The sequence below is a fragment of the Atractosteus spatula genome, chromosome 18, assembly GCF_055471065.1.
Source record: "Atractosteus spatula isolate fAtrSpa1 chromosome 18, fAtrSpa1.hap1, whole genome shotgun sequence".
Taxonomy (NCBI): Eukaryota; Metazoa; Chordata; class Actinopteri; order Semionotiformes; family Lepisosteidae; genus Atractosteus; species Atractosteus spatula.
In genome coordinates, this window is record NC_142723.1 from 2,482,382 (window position 1) to 2,496,622 (window position 14,241).

At 48.6% G+C, this 14,241-nt stretch overlaps 1 protein-coding gene across 1 annotated transcript in view; it reads right to left on the minus strand.

Moving 5' to 3' along the window:
• Positions 1-1,735: 1,735 nt before the first annotated feature.
• Positions 1,736-14,241, minus strand: part of LOC148818376 (multidrug resistance-associated protein 1-like) — a 29,731-nt gene continuing 17,225 nt past the window's right edge. Inside the window, exons 11-31 of the mRNA XM_088936566.1 lie at positions 13,997-14,089; positions 12,798-13,001; positions 12,395-12,541; positions 12,003-12,090; positions 11,070-11,136; positions 10,829-10,955; positions 10,340-10,516; positions 9,562-9,729; positions 8,954-9,137; positions 8,584-8,665; positions 8,358-8,475; positions 7,914-8,121; positions 7,072-7,382; positions 6,445-6,644; positions 6,090-6,216; positions 5,704-5,805; positions 5,217-5,363; positions 4,735-4,893; positions 4,181-4,347; positions 3,814-4,008; positions 1,736-3,259 (exon numbers count right to left, since the gene is read on the minus strand). Of these exons, the coding sequence (XP_088792692.1) occupies positions 3,151-3,259; positions 3,814-4,008; positions 4,181-4,347; positions 4,735-4,893; positions 5,217-5,363; positions 5,704-5,805; positions 6,090-6,216; positions 6,445-6,644; positions 7,072-7,382; positions 7,914-8,121; positions 8,358-8,475; positions 8,584-8,665; positions 8,954-9,137; positions 9,562-9,729; positions 10,340-10,516; positions 10,829-10,955; positions 11,070-11,136; positions 12,003-12,090; positions 12,395-12,541; positions 12,798-13,001; positions 13,997-14,089 (3,180 nt within the window). The 3' untranslated portion in view covers positions 1,736-3,150. The remainder of the gene's footprint in view (positions 3,260-3,813; positions 4,009-4,180; positions 4,348-4,734; positions 4,894-5,216; positions 5,364-5,703; positions 5,806-6,089; positions 6,217-6,444; positions 6,645-7,071; positions 7,383-7,913; positions 8,122-8,357; positions 8,476-8,583; positions 8,666-8,953; positions 9,138-9,561; positions 9,730-10,339; positions 10,517-10,828; positions 10,956-11,069; positions 11,137-12,002; positions 12,091-12,394; positions 12,542-12,797; positions 13,002-13,996; positions 14,090-14,241) is intronic.

The following is a 14,241-nucleotide window of genomic DNA, read 5'->3' on the forward strand; positions in this document are numbered from 1 at the left end:
CTAGGTTGAGTGAGTGCAGAATAAAAGAAGAGGGATTGGTGACCAGTGCACGTTGCTTAGGAAACAATGGAGATCCCATTTAATAAATGAGTGATTATGCTGGCCCAGGAGGCTAGTGTTGGTGTCTGCATCCTTGTGTGCACAGTTACCATAGGATGCATGGGAAATTCTCACACTGAATACATAGTGTCTCTTTTGGCTTCTGCCGAACACTGCTGCCTGCCCAGTCTTTCTGCGTTATCGGGCTGGGCCGGTGCCGGCCGGGTCCACCGCAGTGGACGGTTAATGTCCCACAGGTGGAGCTTGGATGCCCTAGTCCTGACAGGGAGAACTCAGCACGCGTCTGTGTGGCCGACCGCTCTTCCCCAAGAAAAGAAAGAGTTTAGAAGCTGTGTAATAACAGAAAAGAAAAGGAGCTTAAGTGAAGGTTGAGCACGGCAGCAGCTTCTAGTGTATTATTATTCTGGGATGCAGCTGCTGAAGGCCTTGGTCATTGTGGTATATGAAGTCATGTGTATTATAATGGCTGACCAGTCTTTGTAATGTATGCCAAGCCTGCAGTGGGGGAGTCTTTCTGCATTTCCTAACGGGGCCTGGATTCTTTCACGATTCCATAAAGGTGAAAACTCTGAATTTGTGGAGGTAATGGTGCCGTATTTTGAGGTGCGCCTACATACAGTACCTGTCATGTTTCACTGTTCTCTCAGTTCGGCAAATATTAAATGATACTGTTGGGGAATCGAAGCTCAAAATGTTGTGGGAATATCAGTCAATATTTGATCGTAAATAAAAATTAAAAAGATGCATGCAGCACAATGCATACCCCAGCATCCTGGCCAAATTCCCCGTTGGCCTTTAGCAATCAAGGCCTCCTAATAATCCCCATCTATGAAGTGGCTTCATTACTCTGTTCTCCTCCCCACTGATAGCTGATGTGTGGTGAGCATACTGGCGCACTATGGCTGCTGTCGCATCATCCAGGTGGGGCTGCACACTGGTGGTGGTGTAGGGGATCCCCCATTACCTGTAAAGCACTTTGAGTGGAGTGTCCAGATACAAGTGCTATGTATGTGTAAGCAATTATTATAATTATTGTTATTAATCATGTGATGCTGCCTAATAGCTCTGGGATCCCGGGTTCGAGTCTACCCTTGTGTGTTATTTTGTGTGAAGTGGGAATACGGTGTTCCTGTGGGTATTTCCTGGACTGTCCCAATTTCCTCCTACCTCTCAAAGAGGTGTGGGTGATCGACTTTGAGTGATCCATCTTTACCACGTGTGATGTGGGAGGCCTTTTTAAAAATGCTTTTTCCCCAGACTTTCCCCGCCTGTAATATTTGTGCTGAAATGAGAAAAAGAAAGCTGTAGGTATGCTTGACTTCCACTGCATTAGTTTTGGGGCTAATTCTTCTTCTGCAGTAGTTCAGAAAAAAACACTTAATATATAAAGGACTAAGAATTTCATGACTGAAAACCAATTATTATCAGAGGAGTTTTAAAGTTTGTCTTGTTTATTGAGACCTAAGCAGTGCTTAAAAAGAGTCTCACTACAGACGGTTGGAGGATTTCAAGTCAGTGGAAAGAAAATAAATCTCAAAGATATTTTAATTAAATAAGCTGCCAATTCAGGACTTCTGTTGCAAGTGAGGAGCTGGAAAAGTCCCAACAACAGCAGAGTGTCTGGTACCCACCCCGATATCAAATCCAGTAAGTAAAACAACTACTAATATTTTCTTAATATTTATTAACAGTAAAAGATTAAAGATACAAAAGTATAAATATCACAATTGTAACAATATAGAAAATATTCTGCACAATGAAATCATAAAGGCACATTTCATTATATATGATGTTACCTGCTGGAGTCAGACATGCACGATGTAAAGGCTTAAACGTACAGAGAGACACCGGCAGCAAACTGGTTTTCTGTCGGGGAGCTGCTCAGAAATTGTCAAGCCCTTGTTCAATGCCAAAGGCAAAGGAGGACATTGTTCATCTCCTTTTTACAGAAGAAGGCTTTCTTTCCCCCCTCGTTTCAGACGTCCTAAGTAATATTGACATCTGCTCCTCTAGCTACGCGTGTGGTTCCTGGAGCTCGTACAAGCCCAATCCGCTTTGTCAAACAGTATACATAGAGAACGAGAATGATTCTGAAGCTGCCGTCAAGCCCCCAGTGGGAGATCTGGACTGGGGTTGAGAGGCTGTGGGGGCCCCAGTGCCTGTGAGATAGATATTGTGCTCCGTGTGCACGCACAAATCGGCACTGATCGCCACTTCTTCTTTGGCTTTTCGGTTTGAGAGTAAACAACTGGGAAACTTCGAAAATTTGGTTTCAGTCATTCAGTTGCTGGTAAACGTTTTTGAAGACCACAAAATAGCTCAGTGGCCAGCAGCTTGGCACTGTTGATCTGTCCTCTCCCACACTCTGCAGTAGCCCTCTGAAAGCTGCGTCGCTGTGAGCAGCCGGGCGGCAGCGAAGAGACTGTTTTCCGGGCTCCTGGTTTTCTGAGGGGAGGTGGAAGGTGCCCACCACAGCGGTGCTGGTTCTCCTCAGACCTCGAGCGCTCCTGCTCGCGGGAGATTGTCGGCGTCGACGTCGGCGCAGACTTTGAAAACGAACAGGGCTACAGTGTTCGAAGGACTGACTGTCGGGGGCCAGTCCTTTTTTGGTTTCTCTCGATGGTTTGGTTATGGGGAGGCACAGCACCCAGTTATAGGAAAAATATTTACAGCATGTGCTACATCAGTAAACCCCCCTCCAGTAACCAGACCTCTTCATCCAGAAGCAGCAGTGTGGAGAGTGACAGCGTTCAGTCCCCCGGCCCTGCCTCTGCCTGGGGCAGGGGGAGGCTGGACAGGCTCGAGAGCCGGCAGTTCACCCCCACCTTTTTGGTTACAGCCCTGAGCGTCACAGATCCGCAGCGGAGAGGAGGAATAACAGTCTCAGCACCTGGTGCAGGGCCCTTTCGGCTGTTCTTGTTCACATTATTGCTTGTTGTTTTCTCTTTCATTCCTCTGAAAGAGCAGCAGCTGCTCCCGGGCTTCTGATGACCTGTTTTCTTCTCTCTCCTGTCTTCACGGGGGAGGCAGGAGGAGGTGAAGAGAGAGCGGGGTTCCCCCCCCACTCAGGACCCCTCCTGCTTGGGGCTGTCACACCAGCCCCGCCTCCCGGCACATTCTGTAGAACTGGCCCCGGCTGGCGATGAGGTTGGACGGGGTGTCCATCTCTGTGATCTGCCCTCGGTCCATCACAATCACCCTGCATGGGAGACACCCACAATCAAGACTCCAGCAAGGATGCCCAAATATAATAATCCCTGTGAAATAACAAGTCCTTGCTTTTATATAGTACTTTTCATACTTTTACACCTACAGGAAGGGACCCACTTCAGTGCAGCCCCCACCTGGGAGACATGTGGCAGCGGTTCTGCAGACCAGGAAGAGAAATTGAAACTGGAGTTCGGAGTGGAAGTGGGAAGAGGGGGAGAGCACTGTGGATGGGGGGACAGGTTTTTGTTTTAACGTCTTCCAAAATTCCAGGTCTTTGTCATTCGAAGTCCTTGCCTCTGACTGTGGGAACCCGTTACCTCTCAATTCATCTTCTAAATTCAATCGCCTGTTTCTACACACTTATAATACACACTTTCTCTTCTATTCAGGTGGCCCTCCCTGCCTTGTACCTGTCCCGTAGCCCCTTCTTCTAGCCCCTGAACTCCAGCTTAAATGGTCAAACGGGCTGCAGATGGAGGGCTGTTGTCCATCTCCCATGCCCATCCCCCCCTGTGCCCGTCCTGTGGCCCCGCCCCACCGTACCGGGTGTAATCCATGATGGTGTTGAGCCGGTGGGCGATGGTCAGCACCGTGCACTCCTCAAACTGGCTGCGGATGGTGGACTGGATCAGGTTGTCCGTCTCCAGGTCCACCGCGGCTGTGGCCTCGTCCAGAACCAGGACCTTGGTCTTCCGGAGGAGAGCCCGGGCCAGGCACACCAGCTGGCGCTGCCCCAGGCTGCACAGAGAGGCCGGGGAGGAGAGAGCGGGCAGATCAGCGCACAGCACTGGCAAGACTGGCGAGACGCAGAACAACAGGCAGGGGCTCTTGGAGATCCCAGAGGGGAAATGGGAGAGAGAGAACGGGAGCGACAGAGCAGGGGGAGAAGACCTGAGGCCTCTTGCTTTACCTGAGATTCTCTCCCCCCTCCGAACACTCGTGGTTCAGTTTGTCCGGCAGCCCCGATACGAAGGTCTTGAGGTGGGCAAGCTCCAGAGCGTTCCACACATCCTCGTCCGAGTAGCTGTCAAAGGGGTCCAGGTTCATCCGCAGGGAGCCGGAGAACAGCACAGGGTCCTGGGACACACAAGGGGGTCAGGACACACCGGATCAGAAATTACTGACCAGACTGCCTTACGTGCAGCAGACCTGAATATGACTTAGCTGATCTGCCCAAACAGGAAATGCTTTCCAGCCTCTGGAAGTTTACAGTTAGATATGGCTTTTGTTGTGTAATTGCACAACAAAAAAGCTTTAAACTGATAGCTGTGTAGAGGATGATTGAAATTGAACAGACACCGCAGAAGGTTGAAGGGGATATTCCATAATAGTTACAGTAATATGCAGTCTTTTTAAGGATATGGGTTATGAGCATGGGCTGGAAACTGGTTGTGCAAATTTGAAAGAAGAGAGAGGAGTCTATAGTTTGTCCAGTGGAAGAGACCCACAGTGAGGCCAACATACCTGTGGAATGATTGTGATGCGGGACCTCAGGTCATGCAGACCTATCTCTGCAATGTTGATGCCATCAATATAGATTTCTCCTTTGGCAGCTTCCAAGATCCGGAAAATCCCGAGGGCTAGAGAGGACTTCCCAGCTCCCGTTCTCCCAACTATCCCAACCTGCAAGGGTGTAATCAGAAAAGGGAATGGGTGACAGATCCAACACTTGCTTTTCATTCACTTTTCAGTACATCCGAAACTCAAGTTTTCTTAAAACAGTAAATGCCCTTGTACCACAAAACTGACTCATTCCGCTACTGCAACAAAATGCAGCTGAGCAGATAAAACATCATAGAATTTCACTAGAAAAAGCAGAACATGGGAGTATTTTGTGATTACTGAATGAATTACACAAAAAACTGGCACGCACAATCAGTTACTGAGCGCAACAAGTAACCACGCCGATTATAACCTGTGCTTAGAAGCCATGAATGGAGCCTGACCTTCTCCTGCTCCCGGATCTGGACTGTGATGCCCTTCAGAGCCCAGTCCAGGCCCTTGCGGTACTGCAGTCCGTATCCCCGCAACTCAATGGTGCCCGTCTGTGGCCAGGCAGGGGGCACAGGGCTGCTCTCCACTGTCCAGGCTGCCTGCAGGATGCAGTTTAGGCTAGATCAGATTTTCACCCCAGGGAAGGATGCAAAAAGGATGCAGGGAACAGATTGTAGTTTTTTTTTAAAAAAAGGAAGAAAACCTAAATGCTTCATAGGGGTGTTAAGGATCTAGGTATCTTTGCTTGTTTTTTTATAGGAAAGCACACTTTTGAATCCGGAGCTCAGAGAGCAGATAAATGTGCCACAATAAGGCTGAGGCTGTTTTATGGTAACCCCAGGCAGGGATCAAAGCTGTTCCTCTGTCAGACCTCCGGCTGGCCGTGGGCTTGGGTGTGGAGAGCCAGAACGAGCCGGGTCTCCCTGCGCCGCGGCTCACCTCTTTGGCGGTCTCGACGTACTCCTTCACCCGCTCCACCGACACGATGTTGTTCTCCACGTCTGTCCAGGAGCGCACGATCCAGCTGAGGATTCCCGTCACCTGCCGGAAACAGCAACGCCGGAGGGAAGCGTGATCACCTACTGTACACCTACACGTGACGTCACTTTCTAATTGGCTGGGCGAAAGCAAATGCGCATGAAAAGATGGTCTTTCCTCATGCAGTGTTGCTGAGGGAAAAGGATGTGTATGTTAAGTGATGCAGGAAAGTAAAGTACTGTATGTGGGATTGTGGACTCCTAATGCCATTGCCAGTTTCTCACTCAGTGCTGCCCCATGATTGCTGTGGGCATGTCTGTGTTGTCACTGAGTGTGTATCTGATTACCTGTAGCGAGTGGGATACTGCCAGACCGACGATACCAGGACTGAGCGTGCCCTTCCCTATCACGGACAGAATTGCTGCTGCCAAGACCAGTGCATTGCCCAGGAACTCCAGGTTCACAGCCAGCCACCTGCAACAAACACAGGCATGCTGATTCTTTTCATTGTCCTGGCCAGGTGAGGCTCAGCATGCTCTGTAATACCCTCCCAGTACAGAAAGAAGGACACCACACCACAGGGACTGATTAGCTGACTTTGGGGATAGGTTTATCTTGTGCATATAAACTTGCTTGATTGGTTAATACGACGCTCTCGACTCGTTCCTCAGTAGGAAAGAGGGCTGTGTTGCTGTGTCTGACCTGGTGGCTACGAATCGGGGGAAGTAGGAGGTCTGGTTGTAGTCCACGCGGTGGTTGGCCTGCAAGATGAAGCGAGGCTGCTCCCTGAATGCGCGGATGACGCTGGCGCCCTGCACCGTCTCATTGAAGTGGGTGTAGATGGGCGAGCGGCTCACCGACTCCAGCCTGCGCAGCTGGCAGGAAGTGGCCACGTAGAAGCTCTGCAACACAGCAACGAGCAACGGGGGTTCTGGTGAAAGGTAGGAATGCGAGCAAGCGAGCCTTCCCGGCCTCTCCGCTGTAGAGCCTCGGGATGAAGCTGAGAATAACACGGTAGTCTAATCCTCACCCACAAGTCACCTGTACTGTACTGTAAAATCAAACCACCCTTCAGCAGCCAGCAAGGTAAGGACACACCGTCCTCAGTGATCTAGTTACCTGTGCTATTCCCGCTCTGAGGCAAAATGCAAAGAAATGCAACAGATCAAACTGAAAAGTGTTACTATTTTCCACTTGAATTGGATGCTATCATGTCTTACACGGACAGCGTTTTTTTTTTAAATAATAAATGATACAGTAATGGGTAGATCTACCTCCAGTTAAACAGATTAACACCTGTTTCCGTCTCGAAGAGCGCCCCCTGCCTACCTGGATGAAGCAGTAGAAGAGCGCGAGGGGCAGGATGACGACGGCGGCGAAGGGCATGGCCAGCAGCACGATGATGCAGACCTCCAGCAGTTTGAACAAGTAGCCCAGCATCATCTTCAGGCCGTCGGGGATCATGCAGTCGATGGCATCGATCTCCTTGGAGAAGCGGTTGAGCAGGTTGCCGCTGGGCGTGCGCTCGAAGAACGACATGGTGGAGCGCAGCACGTTGTGCAGGAGCTCCTGGTGCAGGTGGCGGGACGCGATGATGCCCCCCACTGAGATTGCCACGTTCGTGCCGAAGATAGCCACCCCTGGAACACCAGGACCAGTGAGATCACTGCTATCTCCATAGTGAGGTTAACTATAGAGTAGCCACTATGACATAACCCAGCAACATGAACCAAATGTTGGAAGTTTTAGAGATGACAGATATAATACCTTCTCTCTTCTACCATTCCCATTTTAGAAGATGCACTCATGGTTAATTCTTGCTGGATCAGGGAACCGACATATAGTGTCAATTTACATGAACCTCAATGTGAAAGCATGTAGAATCACATTATAATCAGAGGACTGGAAAGATATTTGTCCGTCTGAATTAAGCCTGGATTAGATCAGTAACTAGTATACTCTTTCCATGATATAGATGCAACAAACCACTGGCATTAAGAGTGGGTGGGTCAACGTTTTTGTTTAACCTGGACTTCAGTCTCTCTGGACGCCAGTGAAGAAAGGACACACAACTTCATCACCCCTATCCTCTATATTCTAAAGCTGCTGGAATCAAACTGAAAGCCAGAGTCATGTGCAGGACCGACTGGGGAAGAGGCTTAGCTCCTCACCTTGTGCGAAGCCCAGCACCCCGTACACGCCCAGTTTCAGGTCCGTGTCAAGCTGTGTGCCGTTGACGATGGGATCATCCGCCCACATGCTGAGCCAGTAGTTGTAGGTCAGCGAGGCAGCCTGCTGGAAGGCGTACAGGAAGATGATGGGCAGGATCAGGGCCAGACCAATGGTTTTGAAGTACTCCATGTACATCTCCAGCTTCACCTGCAGGGACAGCCAGTGGCCATGAGAGACAGTAAGAATCTGGGCGTGGTAGAGGCATTGGCCCTCCTGAGAATAGTCAAAAGGGCTGCAACAGTCTTATAACTGAGCAAAAAAAGCATCTGGTTTGGAAATCTACATGAGGTGATATTTGGTACAGTATATAAACTTGCAGCGTGGGCAATAGTAGACAGTTTTCAAAAGAGATGTGTTTTATTCAAGGCAAGGCGATTACTCACTCTGCCAGTTCGGGCTCTGTCGGCCTCTGTCAGTTTCCCAGCATCCTCTGGGGTCTCATCCTGGTCTGAGTCTGACCTGGATTCCATATTCTGCAAGCTGGGGCTCCCGGTATCTCCACTGAGAAAGAAGGCAGCATGGGAGAGTTAGGGTAGCAGCATGCATTCTGGTGTGCAGGATCAGATGGGAAGCATTCAGAAACAGACTCCAGGCTGCCAGCCTACAAACCTGATGAGCTGCTCCTGGGACAGGTCTCTGGAGACGGGCATATAGTCAGTCACACTGAGCCTGGAGGAGGACTTTCTGGGACCTGCAATGCAGAGAGTCTGTAAATGTCACACAGGGAGCAGTCTAGCAGATTCCCAATTGGGAATTGAATTGGGAAAGATCCAGATATTTATTTGTTTATTTTGTTGTATGAAAAATACCCACATGGCATCAGCTTTTAGGTAATGTACCACAATATGTTCTCACATTAATGTGCAGTGAAATATTTTGTTAAAAGGACTGTAAAGAACATCAGGATGAAGTGAAGTACGAATCCCTCTGTGGTGCAAAAACAGGTGTTGACTTTCCAAGCCGGGCGAAGGCTCCTCACCTCTGTGCACGGCACTTTCTTTGCGGTCGCTGCTGGCAAACACCCGGATGAAGTCAGCAAAGGCGCCGTTGCGGCCCAGCAGCTCCAGGTACGAGCCCATCTCCGTGATCTCCCCATCAGAAAGCACCAAGATCAGGTCAGCCTGTGGCAAGAAGCTGAGCCCGTGGGTCACCAGCACACGTGTCTGTGAACATGGACATGAGCATGGGGTACTATATTACAGGAACATTGCACACAGACAACACTATCAGTACTGTTAACCTTATTACATACAGTCCTTCGTACAATGACGTAAATCAACCAACATCTCATCAGCTCTCTGAAATGGAGATATTATACTTTTCTACTTACAGGCCAGACATGTATTATCTCAATACCTTTCTGTATGCCCTATTATATACCTGCCTCATAAGTTATTGTTAAAGTTGGTTAAACTGTAGAAATCTGTGCTTAAAATAGAACACAATTCTATTCTGTAATTGCATTTTGCATTTGTATTTAAGTATTACAGTATGTGGTACTCAATTCCAGCAAGGTGATGGGACTAAAACAATGGGAGAATGGGAGCATACATCCCAGTAAGTGAGGAAAGTGTGTGTGGGCGTTACCTTGTCTCTCAGCAGGCCCTTGGGTCCAATGACTTTGTCAAATATGTGCTGTCCCACATGGGCGTCCACTGCAGACAGGGGGTCATCCAGCAGATAGACATCAGCCTTCCTGTACACAGCCCTCGCCAAGCTGACCCGCTGCTTCTGCCCCCCTGACAGGTTCAGACCCTGGAAAAGAAGACGCACACAACGAAATGGTCAGACATGAGTCAGAGAAGATCTAACTGGAGACCCTTATTGCTCCTAAACTCAGACAAAAAAACTATTTGCAACAGGCTCTTTCTAAGCAGATGGAGTTGTACAGGTGTCACCTATGTTGTTTGTGCAGTGTCTGTTCCTTATAATGGCTCAAACTCATCATCAGCCAATCTCTTGTGTGGTGCTTTTTTTTAGCAGCAGAGAGGGCATCTTATCCCCTGGAATGAGCTATCTACGGGCTGCATTTTCTGTAATCCTATAAAACAGAATACTCTGCGGGAAAGAGGACAGCTAGATTACTTTATGCTAATGCAAAAACTTGGTATGGTTATTTCTTGTATTAGGCTCTTTTTGTGGAAAATGAGTAGACATTTTGACAAAACAATATGACGCACAAGGGTGTATCCTGGTGTATGCTAACTTAGAGGCCTCCAGTTAGTAGTAAAAACACATCTGAAATCATTGACTGAAGTGTTACTCTCAACAAGTGTCAAATGGCTTTGAAATGTTAAGGAGCTATCCTATCTCCATTAGGCAGAGGACGGATGAGGAGTAGGTGTGGGCGCTGGGAGTGAGCTACCTTCTCTCCGATCTCAGTGGCGTCCCCTGCAGGCAGGATCTCCAGGTCGGGCAAGAGGGCACAGGCTTCCACTACACGCTGGTACCAGGCCTCCTTCTTCTCGCGCCCGAATATAATGTTCTCCCGCAGAGTGGCATTCTGGATCCAGGCCTGCTGGGGCACGTAGGCCACTGAGCCCTGCACGCAGGGTCACAGAACAGAGAGAGAGTTACCCTGTGATGCCTGACGCAGGCCGTTCTGTCTGGAATGCAGAACCACTCAGTTGTTTTTAATATGTAGTTGTTTTTAATTTAAAAAAAAATTAATCAAGTACATTTGGTTGTGAGATATTGTCCTGTGTTTCTTAAACAGGAGACACACTCCTGATTAGTCCTAGTCTACACATGTAACCAAGTAGCAGTCTACCTAAATAAAACAGTAAGAACTGTATTAAGTTCCAGGCAGCTGAAATTCCAGACAGAGGGACAGAGAGCTCAGGGACAGTGGTACCTTCACTAAGACACGGCCGCTCCTTTTCTCGGTCTCCCCCAGGATTGCTGAGAGCAGAGAGGACTTTCCACTGCCCACATGACCCACCACTGCCAGCAGAGCCCCCTGCGGGACTCTGACATTGATCCTGCAAAAAGGGGGACAGATACAAGTTCAGGCACAACTCGGTCAAGTTCCCACGGTAAAATACCGAGCGTGAGCGGTTCTTGGATGATCTGTTGAAAAGAACAAAGAGACTGACCTCCTTAAGCAGGGGCATCCTTCCCTGGTCCAACTGAAAGTCCCGTTTTCCACCACCACGCTGCCCCCTTCAAAGGGAGAGACCGATGGGAAGAGAGGTCAGTCGGGGATTCCAGACATCGAAGGACAACATGAACTCGGAGTTGGGCTCAATTACCTGACCTGTTATTTTCCAGTTTCAGGTCAGCCAGTTATCATTTATGTGAATGTTTGATCTCTCAATCGGACTGAGCATCCTGTCCACGTCAATTTTCCCTTGTGATCATGATCCCCCAGTCTAACATTACCGGGCCTACTGGAACTCATAATCAACACCCTTCCCTGGCTCACATAAGCTTTGCACTTAAAAAAGGAAACACAGTAACAAGATGAGAGGTGAGACGTACAGAAAAACCACAGAATTCCCTCCTGGCGACTTGGTAAATTACAGGGTCTATAATTACAAGGTACCTGATTAACCACCGTTTTAAAAATGAATGTGCACAAATCCAGGAGCTTTTGAGGAGTGTTGAAAGATGAAAAATGAAAAATTAATTAAAACCATTTCTTCCTGCTAGCTAGATGACATTCACTAGATGACTAGATGAGATCACGTACATTTTCCTTGATTGGTATGGCTGTTATCTCCAATACTGACTCCTGGGGTGTAAACAATATGTAATATTTTGTCGTTGCGAAACATCTTAAGTTTGCTTCTTAACTGAACAGTTGTAGCATATTTTTCTGGTTATTATCTGCTCTTTTTCGCGGCTTATCAAAGGGCCAGAACGTGTGGTGGGTTAAAGACGACGCCCCCGAGGAGATTCTTCTCATCTTCTTCTAACAACGCCGAAGGATTCTGTCCTGGAGCGCTGGGAGGCGACTCGGCAGCATTGAGAGGGTCCGAGCCAAGGCCATCAGAGGACAGAGGAATCGGCCCGCCGAGCTCACTCACCCGGGCTGAGGGGGGCTCTCTCCACATTGTCAGCTTTCAGCTCTTCTTGACAGAGGAACTTGCCCAGGCGCTTCAGAGAAACGAAAGCCTGGAAAACAAACCACCCCATTGAGTATTTCCACCCCCTCAGCAGCATCCATCACAGTAACGCAGAGATTGTTCACTTTTTTTCCAATCCACCCTCTCTGTTTTGAGCTTTTGGCAGCAGCGCTCATCTAATTGAAGCCAGTTATGATCAAGAAAGCGCAATGACACATCTGGCTGCAGTACAGCGATTCGTTAGTGCTGCAAGACGAGCAGACAACTGGAGTAACCCAGTTAAGGCACAGGGATTTAGACCCCCCAGTTGTGGGATAGTGGTGTGGTGTGACGGCGGTGACCTCCGACCTCACCTGCATGGTAGTGCTCATGGCGAAGGGCAGCTGGCTCAGCGGGGTCTTCAGAATGTTGATCAGGGCCATGGACACGAAGACCTTCTGGGCGTCGAGCACGTTCTTCTCGTCTATCAGCACGTACACCCCGAACATGGCGAACGCAATCTGAGGGATAGTACCCAAACACACCAGGCCACTAAGAGACGTCGCTGCTGCAGTTTCAGGCTTCAGTTTCTGAAATACCTTTCCCCTAGCTTTCTGGCTGCTTGGACACTTAATCCCTAAACTTGTGTCTCAGTCCGTTATTGAATCGAAGATACCCCCCCACCAGTGCTTAAGCTTGAAAAGAGGGCCAGACAGTACCAGCCCAGTTCAACACTTCCCCCGCCGTTGCATCGTAAGCACAGGACGCTGTTCTTACCAGGAATGTGGATGAGTTGAAGGACGCAATGGAGATGGAGTAGAGAATCTGGGATTTCTTCAGGGCCTTGAGCTCCTTCTGCCTGTAGCCCAGCACCCTCTCCAGGAAGGCCTTCTCCCAGGCATAGAACTTGATGATCTTGATGCCGTTGAGAATCTCGTTCATCAGCTTGATCCTCCCGTCCATGTGCTTCATCTGCACCTCCTGGTGGTGGGCAAAGACGCCAGGGGGCCCCCGTGAGTCACCACCACACAGGTGCAGCACATTTACCCGCTCTCGTATCGGGGGAAAGCATTGCACAAGAACCACGAGTCATGCTTCAATGAGGGCTCTTAGATATTCTATTAATGACCAGTTTGTGAGCAATTGACTTTCTGCAAACTGTTAATAAATCACCCACATACCCAGTAGTGATGAGGTTAGCTTAAGGACAGCAATCATCGCTGCTGTGTGTGTCGTTTCAACTCAATTAACAATACATTGATCACTCATAGAATATCTGTTCCACCCTCATTTTTTCATTTTTAACCAAAATGTTGTTATGGAATAGAAATCAAACTAACACAATAAAATGAAAATATATCAGTTTTGCTATTCATTCATGGGACACTGTGGCAGAATTATTTATACTGTATATTCATCAGGCAGAGCAGCAAATGTTTATATGGTGTAAGATGAAAGTATTTTTCCATTTGTTATAACTATTGTATCAATGAGAGTAAGATATTTTATGTATATGCCTTATACCTGTGGCTCGGTAGCATGCAGTATTATCTGCAGTCCAAGAGCACACAGTATTTACTGATATTCCAGTGACCAGCTACAGTCACAGAACATCCCAAAATCCAGCTAGGAGAGAATCTGAGTTTTTGCAGTTGTGTCTCCTTTCAGTACTTAAACATGGAAGATCTAGGGAAGTGGTTAATCCGTTCCCATTGACGCTACAGCACTGCCAAAAGTCTGCTTCGTTCAAACACAAAATCCAAAACAACAATAAAAAATTTTATAGCGCATATTATGCGGTTGACTTTCATATGGGTAATGTGGGGACATCAAAAGCCAAATAGGGAGAGCATGCCCCCAGCCCACGCGACCACACCACTCTGATCCCAGCCAGCGGCGGGAGAGGGAGAGAGGAGACGGGGCAGCGGGCCCACAGGGATCTCCTCTCCCTCTTGCCCGGTGGGAGCGGACGGTACCTGGAGTTTGCTCCTCTGCTTGGCGATGAATCCGTTCAGGGGAAAGATGAGGATGACGGTAGCGATCCCAGCCAAGGCAGAAGGACCTAAGTGCTGATCAGGGGGAGGGAGAGGGAGAGAGGTAGCGGTAAGGAAATATCTGGCAGTGCTGTGTGTCCACTGGCAGGGCTTAAAGGGAACACTGTGCTATATTGAAGTTATGTCAAATTCCTTTTTTGTTTATGCGAATCATGCTAAATCTCGGT